The following is a 16,570-nucleotide window of genomic DNA, read 5'->3' on the forward strand; positions in this document are numbered from 1 at the left end:
TGTGAATGTGTGTGTATGTATAGTGTGTACATGTCTATGAATGTGTGTATATGTATAGTGTGTGTACATGTCTATGAATGTGTGTATATGTATAGTGTGTACATGTCTGTGAATGTGTGTGTATGTATAGTGTGTACATGTCTATGAATGTGTGTATATGTATAGTGTGTACATGTCTATGAATGTGTGTATATGTATAGTGTGTACAAGTCTATGAATGTGTGTATATGTATAGAGTGTATGTACATGTCTATGAATGTGTGTATATGTATAGTGTGTACATGTCTATGAATGTGTGTATATGTATAGTGTGTACATGTCTATGAATGTGTGTATATGTATAGTGTGTGTACATGTCTATGAATGTGTGTATATGTATAGTGTGTGTACATGTCTATGAATGTGTGTATATGTATAGTGTGTACATGTCTGTGAATGTGTGTGTATGTATAGTGTGTACATGTCTATGAATGTGTGTATATGTATAGTGTGTACATGTCTATGAATGTGTGTATATGTATAGTGTGTGTACATGTCTATGAATGTGTGTATATGTATAGTGTGTGTACATGTCTGTGAATGTGTGTGTATGTATAGTGTGTACATGTCTATGAATGTGTGTATATGTATAGTGTGTACATGTCTATGAATGTGTGTATATGTATAGACTGTGTGTACATGTCTATGAATGTGTGTATATGTATAGTGTGTACATGTCTATGAATGTGTGTATATGTATAGTGTGTACATGTCTGTGAATGTGTGTGTATGTATAGTGTGTACATGTCTATGAATGTGTGTATATGTATAGTGTGTGTACATGTCTATGAATGTGTGTATATGTATAGTGTGTACATGTCTATGAATGTGTGTATATGTATAGTGTGTGTACATGTCTATGAATGTGTGTATATGTATAGTGTGTACATGTCTGTGAATGTGTGTGTATGTATAGTGTGTACATGTCTATGAATGTGTGTATATGTATAGAGTGTGTGTACATGTCTATGAATGTGTGTATGTACAGAGTGTGTGTACATGTCTGTGAATGTGTGTGTATGTATAGAGTGTGTACATGTCTATGAATGTGTGTATATGCATAGTGTGTACATGTCTATGAATGTGTGTGTATGTATAATGTGTACATGTCTATGAATGTGTGTATATGTATAGAGTGTGTGTACATGTCTATGAATGTGTGTATATGTATAGTGTGTACATGTCTATGAATGTGTGTATATGTATAGTGTGTACAAGTCTATGAATGTGTGTGTATGTATAGAGTGTATGTACATGTCTATGAATGTGTGTATATGTATAGTGTGTACATGTCTATGAATGTGTGTATATGTATAGTGTGTACATGTCTATGAATGTGTGTATATGTATAGTGTGTACAAGTCTATGAATGTGTGTATATGTATAGAGTGTATGTACATGTCTATGAATGTGTGTATATGTATAGTGTGTACATGTCTATGAATGTGTGTATATGTATAGTGTGTACATGTCTATGAATGTGTGTATGTATAGTGTGTGTACATGTCTATGAATGTGTGTATATGTATAGTGTGTGTACATGTCTGTGAATGTGTGTGTATGTATAGTGTGTACATGTCTATGAATGTGTGTATATGTATAGTGTGTACATGTCTATGAATGTGTGTATATGTATAGACTGTGTGTACATGTCTATGAATGTGTGTATATGTATAGTGTGTACATGTCTATGAATGTGTGTATATGTATAGACTGTGTGTACATGTCTATGAATGTGTGTATATGTATAGTGTGTACATGTCTATGAATGTGTGTATATGTATAGTGTGTACATGTCTGTGAATGTGTGTGTATGTATAGTGTGTACATGTCTATGAATGTGTGTATATGTATAGTGTGTGTACATGTCTATGAATGTGTGTATATGTATAGTGTGTACATGTCTGTGAATGTGTGTGTATGTATAGTGTGTACATGTCTATGAATGTGTGCTAGCCAGCTGCCAAATTATCCTCAACCAGTTCCCACAATCCATCTCTTCTGGGCTATAAATTTAGAACCTTCCTTAGGAGTGCACGCAAGTGGGGGTGCACGCTAGCATCCCATAAGCAAAGCGTCACAGAAGATAAGCGTCGTGACACCGCAGTTATTCCATGGCAGTTAGTCAGGGCAGGAGTCAGGTAACCCACACTCTGTTCTCCCTTCTATCCATGTGCATTATTCCTATCCTCCTATGCTCCCTTGCAATCCACATTCACCGCCCAATCCCCCCTCCATCACGACTCATATACATCAGCTCCTCTCTCCTTCCCTCTCCCATGTACAGCTCCCATGCACTTCTCACCTTCCTGAAAAACCTCAGTCCATCTTACCCAAACAGACTGCATAAAAAAACTTCATACAATCCCAAAAGCTACTTGCTTTTTATCTTCCTACTCCTGCTGATATCAGGAGACATCTCCCCAAACCCCGGTCCACCATCCACCAACCTCAACCCCTACCCTACCTCACATCGAAACCTTACTAATCTTACTAATATTAATTGCACTCCTTCATCCCCTCCTTCTTTTAATTGTGCCCTTTGGAATCCACTGTCTGTATGTAACAAGCTTCCTTTCCTACACAATTACTTTCTGAAAAACTCTCTGAATCTGCTGGCCCTCACGGAAACCTGGATTCAGGATTCTGACACTGTCTCTCCTGCTGCCATTACCCATGGTGGCTTACAATTCTCCCATTCCCCGAGACCAACAAACAGACCTGGTGGTGGAGTAGGCATACTCCTGTCCCCACAATGCACTTTCCAGGTCATCCCCTTAGTTCCATCACTCTCATTCCCTTCTTTTGAGGTCCACACCATCAGGCTCTTTCACCCCCTCTCCCTCAGAGTAGCGGTCATATACCGGCCCCCAGGCTCACCCACCCGCTTCCTGGACCATTTCTCTGCCTGGCTGCCGCACTTCATGTCCTCAGAACTACCAACCCTTATCCTGGGAGACTTCAACATCCCCATTAACAGCCCCACTTCCACATCTGCATCCCAGCTTCTGTCACTAACCACTTCTCTCGGCCTCTCACAGCTCTCAACCTCTGAGACACACAAGGACGGTAACACCCTGGACCTGGTTTTTGCCCGGCTCTGCTCAATCTCCTACATAGATAACTCACCGCTTCCCCTCTCTGACCACAACATTCTCTCCTTCACACTCACATATCCTCGCCCACCCCAGCACCCTCCTACACACCATTCAGTCAGAAATCTACAAGCCATTAACCCTCTTACACTTTCAGACTCCCTACGCTTATCATTGTCCCCAATCTCTTCCTTTTCCTGTCCTGATCTGGCGGTACATCACTTCAATGACACTCTTAGAAGCACCCTTGACCAAGTAGCTCCCCTCACCCTCAGGACCTCCAAACACAGAATAAAACAGCCCTGGCTCACATCGCAAACCCGATTTCTCCAGCGATCCTCTAGGTGTGCTAAACGCTTATGGAGGAAAACACGCACACCAGAAGACTTCATACACTTCAAATTTATGTTAAGGACCTATAACTTTGCCCTTCACTTCGCTAAACAGACCTACTTTACCACTCTGATCTCCTCACTATCCAACAACCCCAAAAAACTTTTTGACACCTTTCTCTCCCTCCTCAGGCCAAAAGCACAAGCCCCTATCACAGATATTTGTGCTGGTGACCTGGCCTCCCACTTTATAGAGAAAATAGACAATATCCGTCAGGAAATCCGCTCCCAACAACTAAGTTCAGTGACTCCCATCCCTCCCCTCATTGCCCCTGGCTCACTCTCCACATTCGATCCCATCACAGAAGAAGAAGTCTCCAAGCTCCTCTCCTCTTCTCGTCCGACTACATGCACTACCGACCCCATTCCCTCACATCTCCTCCAGTCTCTCTCTCCAGTTGTCACAAGTCACCTAACTACAATCTTTAATCTCTCCCTCTCCTCTGGCATTTTCCCCTCCTCCTTCAAACACTCTATCATTACTCCATTACTAAAGAAACCCACCCTCGACCCATCCTGCACAAACAACTACAGACCGGTCTCCAATCTCCCCTTCATCTCTAAACTCTTGGAGCGCCTGATATACTCCCGCCTTACCCGTTACCTCTCCACTCACTCCCTCCTAGACCCTTCACAGTCCGGTTTCCGCCCCCTACATTCGACAGAAACTGCACTCATCAAAGTAACCAATGACCTTCTGACAGCAAAACGTAATGGTGACCACTCTCTGCTCATTCTTCTCGACCTTTCTGCAGCTTTTGACACTGTTGACCACCCTCTCCTGCTCTCTAGGCTCCAGTCACTAGGCATTAAGGACACTGCTCTCTCCTGGTTCTCCTCCTATCTTTCCGACCGCTCCTTCAGTGTTCTGTTCTCTGGCTCCACTTCATCTCCTCTTCCTCTCACTGTTGGGGTACCTCAGGGCTCAGTCCTTGGCCCCCTTCTGTTCTCTCTCTACACGGCCCCAATTGGACAGACCATCAGCAGATTTGGCTTTCAGTACCATCTTTATGCCGACGACACACAACTATATACGTCATCCCCTGACCTTACCCCCGCTGTACTACAGAATGCCACTGACTGTCTGTCCGCAGTCTCCAACATCATGTCCGCTCTCTATCTGAAACTCAACCTCTCCAAAACTGAACTTCTTCTGCTCCCACCATCTACTAACCTCCCTAAATCTGACATTTCCCTCTCCGTGGGTGGCACCATAATAACACCCCGGCAGCAGGCGCGCTGTCTGGGTGTTATGTTTGACTCCGATCTCTCCTTCACCTCCCATATACAATCTCTTGCCCGCTCGTGCCGCTTACACCTAAAGAACATCTCTAGAATCCGCCCTTTTCTCACCATGGAGACAGCTAAAACCCTCACGGTCGCCCTGATCCACTCCCGCCTGGACTACTGTAACGCTTTATTAATTGGCCTCCCCCTCACTCGACTTTCCCCTCTCCAGTCCATCCTTAATGCAACAGCCAGGGTCGTCCATCTGGCTAATCGTTACTCGGACGCGTCCGCTCTTCGCCAGTCGTTACACTGGCTACCCATTCATTACAGGATACAATTCAAAGTACTTGTTCTCACCCACAAAGCTCTCCACAGTGCGGCACCCCCTTACATCTCCTCCCTCATTTCTGTCTATCAGCCTAACAGACCACTGCGCTCTGCAAATGACTTTCGGCTAACCTCTGCACTAATCCGTACCTCCCACTCCCGACTCCAAGACTTATCCCGTGCTGCGCCAATCCTCTGGAATGCTCTACCCCAAGATATTAGGACCATCCATAATTTGCATAGTTTTAGGCGCTCGCTCAAAACACATTTGTTCAGAGCGGCCTATCACGTTCCCTAATCAAAGTTATGTTATGTTTGTGTGTGTGTGTAGCCCATTCACTATCCCCATCTATTCCCCAACCCCTGAAGATGGCTGGACCATGATTGTAAATACATCATTGTAAATACACACCTGTACTTTGTATCTCCCCCAACTCATTGTAGATTGTAAGCTCTCACGAGCAGGGGCAGCTTATGTTGCTTTAATTATTGCATTGTTAACGTTGTTACTTATGACTTTTGTGTTTGAAACTGTTAAACTGTAAAGCGCTGCGGAATATGTTGGCGCTATATAAATAAAGATTATTATTATTATTATTATGAATGTGTGTGTATGTATAGTGTGTACATGTCTATGAATGTGTGTATTTATAGAGTGTGTGTACATGTCTGTGAATGTGTGTATATGTATAGTGTGTACATGTCTATGAATGTGTGTATATGTATAGAGTGTGTGTACATGTCTATGAATGTGTGTATATGTATAGTGTGTACATGTCTATGAATGTGTGTATATCTATAGTGTGTACAAGTCTATGAATGTGTGTATATGTATAGAGTGTATGTACATGTCTATGAATGTGTGTATATATTTTTCAAACTGAGTGTTTTTGGTTTTACCATTCTCTTTTGTGTCTTCAGGTTTCTTGGTGGTGTGTGAACATGTTCTTACAGACTTGTTCACTGTGCAAGTAGCCCATGTGTTCCTGTTTCCAAGTGTGTACATGTCTATGAATGTGTGTATATGTATAGTGTGTACAAGTCTATGAATGTGTGTATATGTATAGAGTGTATGTACATGTCTATGAATGTGTGTATATGTATAGTGTGTACATGTCTATGAATGTGTGTATATGTATAGACTGTGTGTACATGTCTATGAATGTGTGTATATGTATAGTGTGTACATGTCTATGAATGTGTGTATATGTATAGTGTGTACAAGTCTATGAATGTGTGTATATGTATAGAGTGTATGTACATGTCTATGAATGTGTGTATATGTATAGTGTGTACATGTCTATGAATGTGTGTATATGTATAGTGTGTGTACATGTCTATGAATGTGTGTATATGTATAGTGTGTGTACATGTCTATGAATGTGTGTATATGTATAGTGTGTGTACATGTCTATGAATGTGTGTATATGTATAGTGTGTGTACATGTCTATGAATGTGTGTATATGTATAGTGTGTACATGTCTATGAATGTGTGTATATGTATAGTGTGTGTACATGTCTATGAATGTGTGTATATGTATAGTGTGTACATGTCTGTGAATGTGTGTGTATGTATAGTGTGCACATGTCTATGAATGTGTGTATATGTATAGAGTGTGTGTACATGTCTATGAATGTGTGTGTATGTATAGTGTGTACATGTCTATGAATGTGTGTATATGTATAGAGTGTGTGTACATGTCTATGAATGTGTGTATGTATAGAGTGTGTGTACATATCTGTGAATGTGTGTGTATGTATAGAGTGTGTGTACATGTCTATGAATGTGTGTATATGCATAGTGTGTACATGTCTATGAATGTGTGTGTATGTATAGTGTGTACATGTCTATGAATGTGTGTATATGTATAGAGTGTGTGTACATGTCTATGAATGTGTGTATATGTATAGTGTGTACATGTCTATGAATGTGTGTATATGTATAGTGTGTACAAGTCTATGAATGTATATATATGTATAGAGTGTATGTACATGTCTATGAATGTGTGTATATGTATAGTGTGTACATGTCTATGAATGTGTGTATATGTATAGTGTGTACATGTCTATGAATGTGTGTATATGTATAGTGTGTGTACATGTCTATGAATGTGTGTATATGTATAGTGTGTGTACATGTCTATGAATGTGTTTATATGTATAGTGTGTACATGTCTGTGAATGTGTGTGTATGTATAGTGTGTACATGTCTATGAATGTGTGTATATGTATAGTGTGTGTACATGTCTATGAATGTGTGTATATGTATAGTGTGTACATGTCTGTGAATGTGTGTGTATGTATAGTGTGTACATGTCTATGAATGTGTGTATATGTATAGTGTGTACATGTCTATGAATGTGTGTATATGTATAGTGTGTACAAGTCTATGAATGTGTGTATATGTATAGAGTGTATGTACATGTCTATGAATGTGTGTATATGTATAGTGTGTACATGTCTATGAATGTGTGTATATGTATAGTGTGTACATGTCTATGAATGTGTGTATATGTATAGTGTGTGTACATGTCTATGAATGTGTGTATATGTATAGTGTGTGTACATGTCTGTGAATGTGTGTGTATGTATAGTGTGTACATGTCTATGAATGTGTGTATATGTATAGTGTGTACATGTCTATGAATGTGTGTATATGTATAGACTGTGTGTACATGTCTATGAATGTGTGTATATGTATAGTGTGTACATGTCTATGAATGTGTGTATATGTATAGTGTGTACATGTCTGTGAATGTGTGTGTATGTATAGTGTGTACATGTCTATGAATGTGTGTATATGTATAGTGTGTGTACATGTCTATGAATGTGTGTATATGTATAGTGTGTACATGTCTATGAATGTGTGTATATGTATAGTGTGTGTACATGTCTATGAATGTGTGTATATGTATAGTGTGTACATGTCTGTGAATGTGTGTGTATGTATAGTGTGTACATGTCTATGAATGTGTGTATATGTATAGAGTGTGTGTACATGTCTATGAATGTGTGTATGTACAGAGTGTGTGTACATGTCTGTGAATGTGTGTGTATGTATAGAGTGTGTACATGTCTATGAATGTGTGTATATGCATAGTGTGTACATGTCTATGAATGTGTGTGTATGTATAATGTGTACATGTCTATGAATGTGTGTATATGTATAGAGTGTGTGTACATGTCTATGAATGTGTGTATATGTATAGTGTGTACATGTCTATGAATGTGTGTATATGTATAGTGTGTACAAGTCTATGAATGTGTGTGTATGTATAGAGTGTATGTACATGTCTATGAATGTGTGTATATGTATAGTGTGTACATGTCTATGAATGTGTGTATATGTATAGTGTGTACATGTCTATGAATGTGTGTATATGTATAGTGTGTACAAGTCTATGAATGTGTGTATATGTATAGAGTGTATGTACATGTCTATGAATGTGTGTATATGTATAGTGTGTACATGTCTATGAATGTGTGTATATGTATAGTGTGTACATGTCTATGAATGTGTGTATATGTATAGTGTGTGTACATGTCTATGAATGTGTGTATATGTATAGTGTGTGTACATGTCTGTGAATGTGTGTGTATGTATAGTGTGTACATGTCTATGAATGTGTGTATATGTATAGTGTGTACATGTCTATGAATGTGTGTATATGTATAGACTGTGTGTACATGTCTATGAATGTGTGTATATGTATAGTGTGTACATGTCTATGAATGTGTGTATATGTATAGTGTGTACATGTCTGTGAATGTGTGTGTATGTATAGTGTGTACATGTCTATGAATGTGTGTATATGTATAGTGTGTGTACATGTCTATGAATGTGTGTATATGTATAGTGTGTACATGTCTGTGAATGTGTGTGTATGTATAGTGTGTACATGTCTATGAATGTGTGCTAGCCAGCTGCCAAATTATCCTCAACCAGTTCCCACAATCCATCTCTTCTGGGCTATAAATTTAGAACCTTCCTTAGGAGTGCACGCAAGTGGGGGTGCACGCTAGCATCCCATAAGCAAAGCGTCACAGAAGATAAGCGTCGTGACACCGCAGTTATTCCATGGCAGTTAGTCAGGGCAGGAGTCAGGTAACCCACACTCTGTTCTCCCTTCTATCCATGTGCATTATTCCTATCCTCCTATGCTCCCTTGCAATCCACATTCACCGCCCAATCCCCCCTCCATCACGACTCATATACATCAGCTCCTCTCTCCTTCCCTCTCCCATGTACAGCTCCCATGCACTTCTCACCTTCCTGAAAAACCTCAGTCCATCTTACCCAAACAGACTGCATAAAAAAACTTCATACAATCCCAAAAGCTACTTGCTTTTTATCTTCCTACTCCTGCTGATATCAGGAGACATCTCCCCAAACCCCGGTCCACCATCCACCAACCTCAACCCCTACCCTACCTCACATCGAAACCTTACTAATCTTACTAATATTAATTGCACTCCTTCATCCCCTCCTTCTTTTAATTGTGCCCTTTGGAATCCACTGTCTGTATGTAACAAGCTTCCTTTCCTACACAATTACTTTCTGAAAAACTCTCTGAATCTGCTGGCCCTCACGGAAACCTGGATTCAGGATTCTGACACTGTCTCTCCTGCTGCCATTACCCATGGTGGCTTACAATTCTCCCATTCCCCGAGACCAACAAACAGACCTGGTGGTGGAGTAGGCATACTCCTGTCCCCACAATGCACTTTCCAGGTCATCCCCTTAGTTCCATCACTCTCATTCCCTTCTTTTGAGGTCCACTCCATCAGGCTCTTTCACCCCCTCTCCCTCAGAGTAGCGGTCATATACCGGCCCCCAGGCTCACCCACCCGCTTCCTGGACCATTTCTCTGCCTGGCTGCCGCACTTCATGTCCTCAGAACTACCAACCCTTATCCTGGGAGACTTCAACATCCCCATTAACAGCCCCACTTCCACATCTGCATCCCAGCTTCTGTCACTAACCACTTCTCTCGGCCTCTCACAGCTCTCAACCTCTGAGACACACAAGGACGGTAACACCCTGGACCTGGTTTTTGCCCGGCTCTGCTCAATCTCCTACATAGATAACTCACCGCTTCCCCTCTCTGACCACAACATTCTCTCCTTCACACTCACATATCCTCGCCCACCCCAGCACCCTCCTACACACCATTCAGTCAGAAATCTACAAGCCATTAACCCTCTTACACTTTCAGACTCCCTACGCTTATCATTGTCCCCAATCTCTTCCTTTTCCTGTCCTGATCTGGCGGTACATCACTTCAATGACACTCTTAGAAGCACCCTTGACCAAGTAGCTCCCCTCACCCTCAGGACCTCCAAACACAGAATAAAACAGCCCTGGCTCACATCGCAAACCCGATTTCTCCAGCGATCCTCTAGGTGTGCTAAACGCTTATGGAGGAAAACACGCACACCAGAAGACTTCATACACTTCAAATTTATGTTAAGGACCTATAACTTTGCCCTTCACTTCGCTAAACAGACCTACTTTACCACTCTGATCTCCTCACTATCCAACAACCCCAAAAAACTTTTTGACACCTTTCTCTCCCTCCTCAGGCCAAAAGCACAAGCCCCTATCACAGATATTTGTGCTGGTGACCTGGCCTCCCACTTTATAGAGAAAATAGACAATATCCGTCAGGAAATCCGCTCCCAACAACTAAGTTCAGTGACTCCCATCCCTCCCCTCATTGCCCCTGGCTCACTCTCCACATTCGATCCCATCACAGAAGAAGAAGTCTCCAAGCTCCTCTCCTCTTCTCGTCCGACTACATGCACTACCGACCCCATTCCCTCACATCTCCTCCAGTCTCTCTCTCCAGTTGTCACAAGTCACCTAACTACAATCTTTAATCTCTCCCTCTCCTCTGGCATTTTCCCCTCCTCCTTCAAACACTCTATCATTACTCCATTACTAAAGAAACCCACCCTCGACCCATCCTGCACAAACAACTACAGACCGGTCTCCAATCTCCCCTTCATCTCTAAACTCTTGGAGCGCCTGATATACTCCCGCCTTACCCGTTACCTCTCCACTCACTCCCTCCTAGACCCTTCACAGTCCGGTTTCCGCCCCCTACATTCGACAGAAACTGCACTCATCAAAGTAACCAATGACCTTCTGACAGCAAAACGTAATGGTGACCACTCTCTGCTCATTCTTCTCGACCTTTCTGCAGCTTTTGACACTGTTGACCACCCTCTCCTGCTCTCTAGGCTCCAGTCACTAGGCATTAAGGACACTGCTCTCTCCTGGTTCTCCTCCTATCTTTCCGACCGCTCCTTCAGTGTTCTGTTCTCTGGCTCCACTTCATCTCCTCTTCCTCTCACTGTTGGGGTACCTCAGGGCTCAGTCCTTGGCCCCCTTCTGTTCTCTCTCTACACGGCCCCAATTGGACAGACCATCAGCAGATTTGGCTTTCAGTACCATCTTTATGCCGACGACACACAACTATATACGTCATCCCCTGACCTTACCCCCGCTGTACTACAGAATGCCACTGACTGTCTGTCCGCAGTCTCCAACACCATGTCCGCTCTCTATCTGAAACTCAACCTCTCCAAAACTGAACTTCTTCTGCTCCCACCATCTACTAACCTCCCTAAATCTGACATTTCCCTCTCCGTGGGTGGCACCATAATAACACCCCGGCAGCAGGCGCGCTGTCTGGGTGTTATGTTTGACTCCGATCTCTCCTTCACCTCCCATATACAATCTCTTGCCCGCTCGTGCCGCTTACACCTAAAGAACATCTCTAGAATCCGCCCTTTTCTCACCATGGAGACAGCTAAAACCCTCACGGTCGCCCTGATCCACTCCCGCCTGGACTACTGTAACGCTTTATTAATTGGCCTCCCCCTCACTCGACTTTCCCCTCTCCAGTCCATCCTTAATGCAACAGCCAGGGTCGTCCATCTGGCTAATCGTTACTCGGACGCGTCCGCTCTTCGCCAGTCGTTACACTGGCTACCCATTCATTACAGGATACAATTCAAAGTACTTGTTCTCACCCACAAAGCTCTCCACAGTGCGGCACCCCCTTACATCTCCTCCCTCATTTCTGTCTATCAGCCTAACAGACCACTGCGCTCTGCAAATGACTTTCGGCTAACCTCTGCACTAATCCGTACCTCCCACTCCCGACTCCAAGACTTCTCCCGTGCTGCGCCAATCCTCTGGAATGCTCTACCCCAAGATATTAGGACCATCCATAATTTGCATAGTTTTAGGCGCTCGCTCAAAACACATTTGTTCAGAGCGGCCTATCACGTTCCCTAATCAAAGTTATGTTATGTTTGTGTGTGTGTGTAGCCCATTCACTATCCCCATCTATTCCCCAACCCCTGAAGATGGCTGGACCATGATTGTAAATACATCATTGTAAATACACACCTGTACTTTGTATCTCCCCCAACTCATTGTAGATTGTAAGCTCTCACGAGCAGGGGCAGCTTATGTTGCTTTAATTATTGCATTGTTAACGTTGTTACTTATGACTTTTGTGTTTGAAACTGTTAAACTGTAAAGCGCTGCGGAATATGTTGGCGCTATATAAATAAAGATTATTATTATTATTATTATGAATGTGTGTGTATGTATAGTGTGTACATGTCTATGAATGTGTGTATTTATAGAGTGTGTGTACATGTCTGTGAATGTGTGTATATGTATAGTGTGTACATGTCTATGAATGTGTGTATATGTATAGAGTGTGTGTACATGTCTATGAATGTGTGTATATGTATAGTGTGTACATGTCTATGAATGTGTGTATATCTATAGTGTGTACAAGTCTATGAATGTGTGTATATGTATAGAGTGTATGTACATGTCTATGAATGTGTGTATATATTTTTCAAACTGAGTGTTTTTGGTTTTACCATTCTCTTTTGTGTCTTCAGGTTTCTTGGTGGTGTGTGAACATGTTCTTACAGACTTGTTCACTGTGCAAGTAGCCCATGTGTTCCTGTTTCCAAGTGTGTACATGTCTATGAATGTGTGTATATGTATAGTGTGTACAAGTCTATGAATGTGTGTATATGTATAGAGTGTATGTACATGTCTATGAATGTGTGTATATGTATAGTGTGTACATGTCTATGAATGTGTGTATATGTATAGACTGTGTGTACATGTCTATGAATGTGTGTATATGTATAGTGTGTACATGTCTATGAATGTGTGTATATGTATAGTGTGTACAAGTCTATGAATGTGTGTATATGTATAGAGTGTATGTACATGTCTATGAATGTGTGTATATGTATAGTGTGTACATGTCTATGAATGTGTGTATATGTATAGTGTGTGTACATGTCTATGAATGTGTGTATATGTATAGTGTGTGTACATGTCTATGAATGTGTGTATATGTATAGTGTGTGTACATGTCTATGAATGTGTGTATATGTATAGTGTGTGTACATGTCTATGAATGTGTGTATATGTATAGTGTGTGTACATGTCTATGAATGTGTGTATATGTATAGTGTGTACATGTCTATGAATGTGTGTATATGTATAGTGTGTGTACATGTCTATGAATGTGTGTATATGTATAGTGTGTACATGTCTGTGAATGTGTGTGTATGTATAGTGTGCACATGTCTATGAATGTGTGTATATGTATAGAGTGTGTGTACATGTCTATGAATGTGTGTGTATGTATAGTGTGTACATGTCTATGAATGTGTGTATATGTATAGAGTGTGTGTACATGTCTATGAATGTGTGTATGTATAGAGTGTGTGTACATATCTGTGAATGTGTGTGTATGTATAGAGTGTGTGTACATGTCTATGAATGTGTGTATATGCATAGTGTGTACATGTCTATGAATGTGTGTGTATGTATAGTGTGTACATGTCTATGAATGTGTGTATATGTATAGAGTGTGTGTACATGTCTATGAATGTGTGTATATGTATAGTGTGTACATGTCTATGAATGTGTGTATATGTATAGTGTGTACAAGTCTATGAATGTATATATATGTATAGAGTGTATGTACATGTCTATGAATGTGTGTATATGTATAGTGTGTACATGTCTATGAATGTGTGTATATGTATAGTGTGTACATGTCTATGAATGTGTGTATATGTATAGTGTGTGTACATGTCTATGAATGTGTGTATATGTATAGTGTGTGTACATGTCTATGAATGTGTTTATATGTATAGTGTGTACATGTCTGTGAATGTGTGTGTATGTATAGTGTGTACATGTCTATGAATGTGTGTATATGTATAGTGTGTGTACATGTCTATGAATGTGTGTATATGTATAGTGTGTACATGTCTGTGAATGTGTGTGTATGTATAGTGTGTACATGTCTATGAATGTGTGTATATGTATAGTGTGTACATGTCTATGAATGTGTGTATATGTATAGTGTGTACAAGTCTATGAATGTGTGTATATGTATAGAGTGTATGTACATGTCTATGAATGTGTGTATATGTATAGTGTGTACATGTCTATGAATGTGTGTATATGTATAGTGTGTACATGTCTATGAATGTGTGTATATGTATAGTGTGTGTACATGTCTATGAATGTGTGTATATGTATAGTGTGTGTACATGTCTATGAATGTGTGTATATGTATAGTGTGTACATGTCTGTGAATGTGTGTGTATGTATAGTGTGTACATGTCTATGAATGTGTGTATATGTATAGTGTGTACATGTCTATGAATGTGTGTATATGTATAGTGTGTGTACATGTCTATGAATGTGTGTATGTATAGAGTGTGTACATGTCTATGAATGTGTGTATATGTATAGTGTGTGTACATGTCTATGAATGTGTGTATATGTATAGTGTGTGTACATGTCTATGAATGTGTGTATATGTATAGTGTGTGTACATGTCTATGAATGTGTGTATATGTATAGTGTGTACATGTCTGTGAATGTGTGTGTATGTATAGTGTGTACATGTCTATGAATGTGTGTATATGTATATTGTGTACATGTCTATGAATGTGTGTATATGTATAGTGTGTGTACATGTCTATGAATGTGTGTATATGTATAGTGTGTGTACATGTCTATGAATGTGTGTATGTATAGAGTGTGTACATGTCTGTGAATGTGTGTCTATGTATAGTGTGTGTACATGTCTATGACTGTGTGTATATGTATAGAGTGTATGTACATGTCTGTGAATGTGTGTATGTATAGAGTGTGTGTACATGTCTATGAATGTGTGTATATGTATAGAGTGTATGTACATGTCTATGAATGTGTGTATATGTATAGTGTGTGTACATGTCTATGAATGTGTATATGTATAGAGTGTATGTACATGTCTGTGAATGTGTGTATATGTATAGTGTGTGTACATGTCTATGACTGTGTGTATATATATAGAGTGTATGTACATGTCTATGAATGTGTGTATATATATAGAGTGTATGTACATGTCTGTGAATGTGTGTATGTATAGAGTGTGTGTACATGTCTATGACTGTGTGTATATGTATAGTGTGTACATGTCTATGAATGTGTGTATATGTATAGTGTGTACATGTCTATGAATGTGTCTGTATGAATGTAATTGTGTGTATAAATATATATAACGCATGAATGAGGTTAAGGCTGTCTATGTAATTCTGTGTATATGTGTGAATGTGATTTTATGTGTACATACAGTATACAGTATACAAATTACTATTGTCTTTTTATAGCAACTTCACGCCATCATTGCTGCATCTGTCTCTATTAAATCATCTCAGAAACTAAAGAAGATACTAGAGGTAGGTACGGCTCAGCACAGTGACTGCGGCGATTCTGCGATGGCCGATCTCCTCTATTTCTGCTCCTGTTTTGTAGATTATATTGGCTCTTGGAAATTACATGAACAGCAGTAAACGAGGAGCGGTCTACGGCTTTAAACTTCAAAGCTTGGACTTGGTAAGTACACATTGATATGTTCATAAGGAACGGGGGAAGGTAAACTAAAGCCATCAGTCCATAACCCGGCATGGTTTGGCAGTTCTTCTGATACAGAGCTCCAAAGACCCTGCTGTCCTTTATAAAGCCATGGAGGTATAGGATAAGATTCTGTCTGCTTACAGCCACCACAAGAGGGCGCTCGCTCCCACTAGACCAGTTACAGCTATATGAATCCATATGCAGTGAGCTCCCTCTAGTGGCGGCTTCAAACAGGGAAGAATATTGACATTTTAATTGTGTTGTTCTTATAATATCCTATAATTTTTAGTGTCATGCACAGTTATAGTAAAGTTTAGCTTTATTTTCTGTCTCCTTTTTATTCATTGACAGCTTCTGGACACCAAGTCAACAGACAGGAAACAGACCTTATTGCACTATATCTCCAATGTGGTACGGGAAAAGTACCCACAGGTTGCTCTTTTCTTCAATGAACTCCATTATGTGGAAAAAGCTGCCGCAGGTAAGGTTAATAGAAGTGGAGATGTCCTGTTAAAGG

General features: G+C 40.5%; 1 protein-coding gene across 8 annotated transcripts in view; it reads left to right on the top strand.

The window, feature by feature from the left end:
• The window catches only part of FMNL2 (formin like 2), a 228,497-nt gene that overhangs the window by 195,242 nt on the left and 16,685 nt on the right, over nucleotides 1-16,570 (top strand). For all 8 annotated transcript variants that reach the window (XM_069732948.1, XM_069732941.1, XM_069732944.1 and 5 more), the window contains 3 exons: nucleotides 15,807-15,875; nucleotides 15,952-16,032; nucleotides 16,405-16,534. In XM_069732948.1, the coding sequence (XP_069589049.1) occupies nucleotides 15,807-15,875; nucleotides 15,952-16,032; nucleotides 16,405-16,534 (280 nt within the window). The remainder of the gene's footprint in view (nucleotides 1-15,806; nucleotides 15,876-15,951; nucleotides 16,033-16,404; nucleotides 16,535-16,570) is intronic.

This window comes from Ranitomeya imitator, chromosome 7, assembly GCF_032444005.1.
Source record: "Ranitomeya imitator isolate aRanImi1 chromosome 7, aRanImi1.pri, whole genome shotgun sequence".
NCBI lineage: Eukaryota > Metazoa > Chordata > Amphibia > Anura > Dendrobatidae > Ranitomeya > Ranitomeya imitator.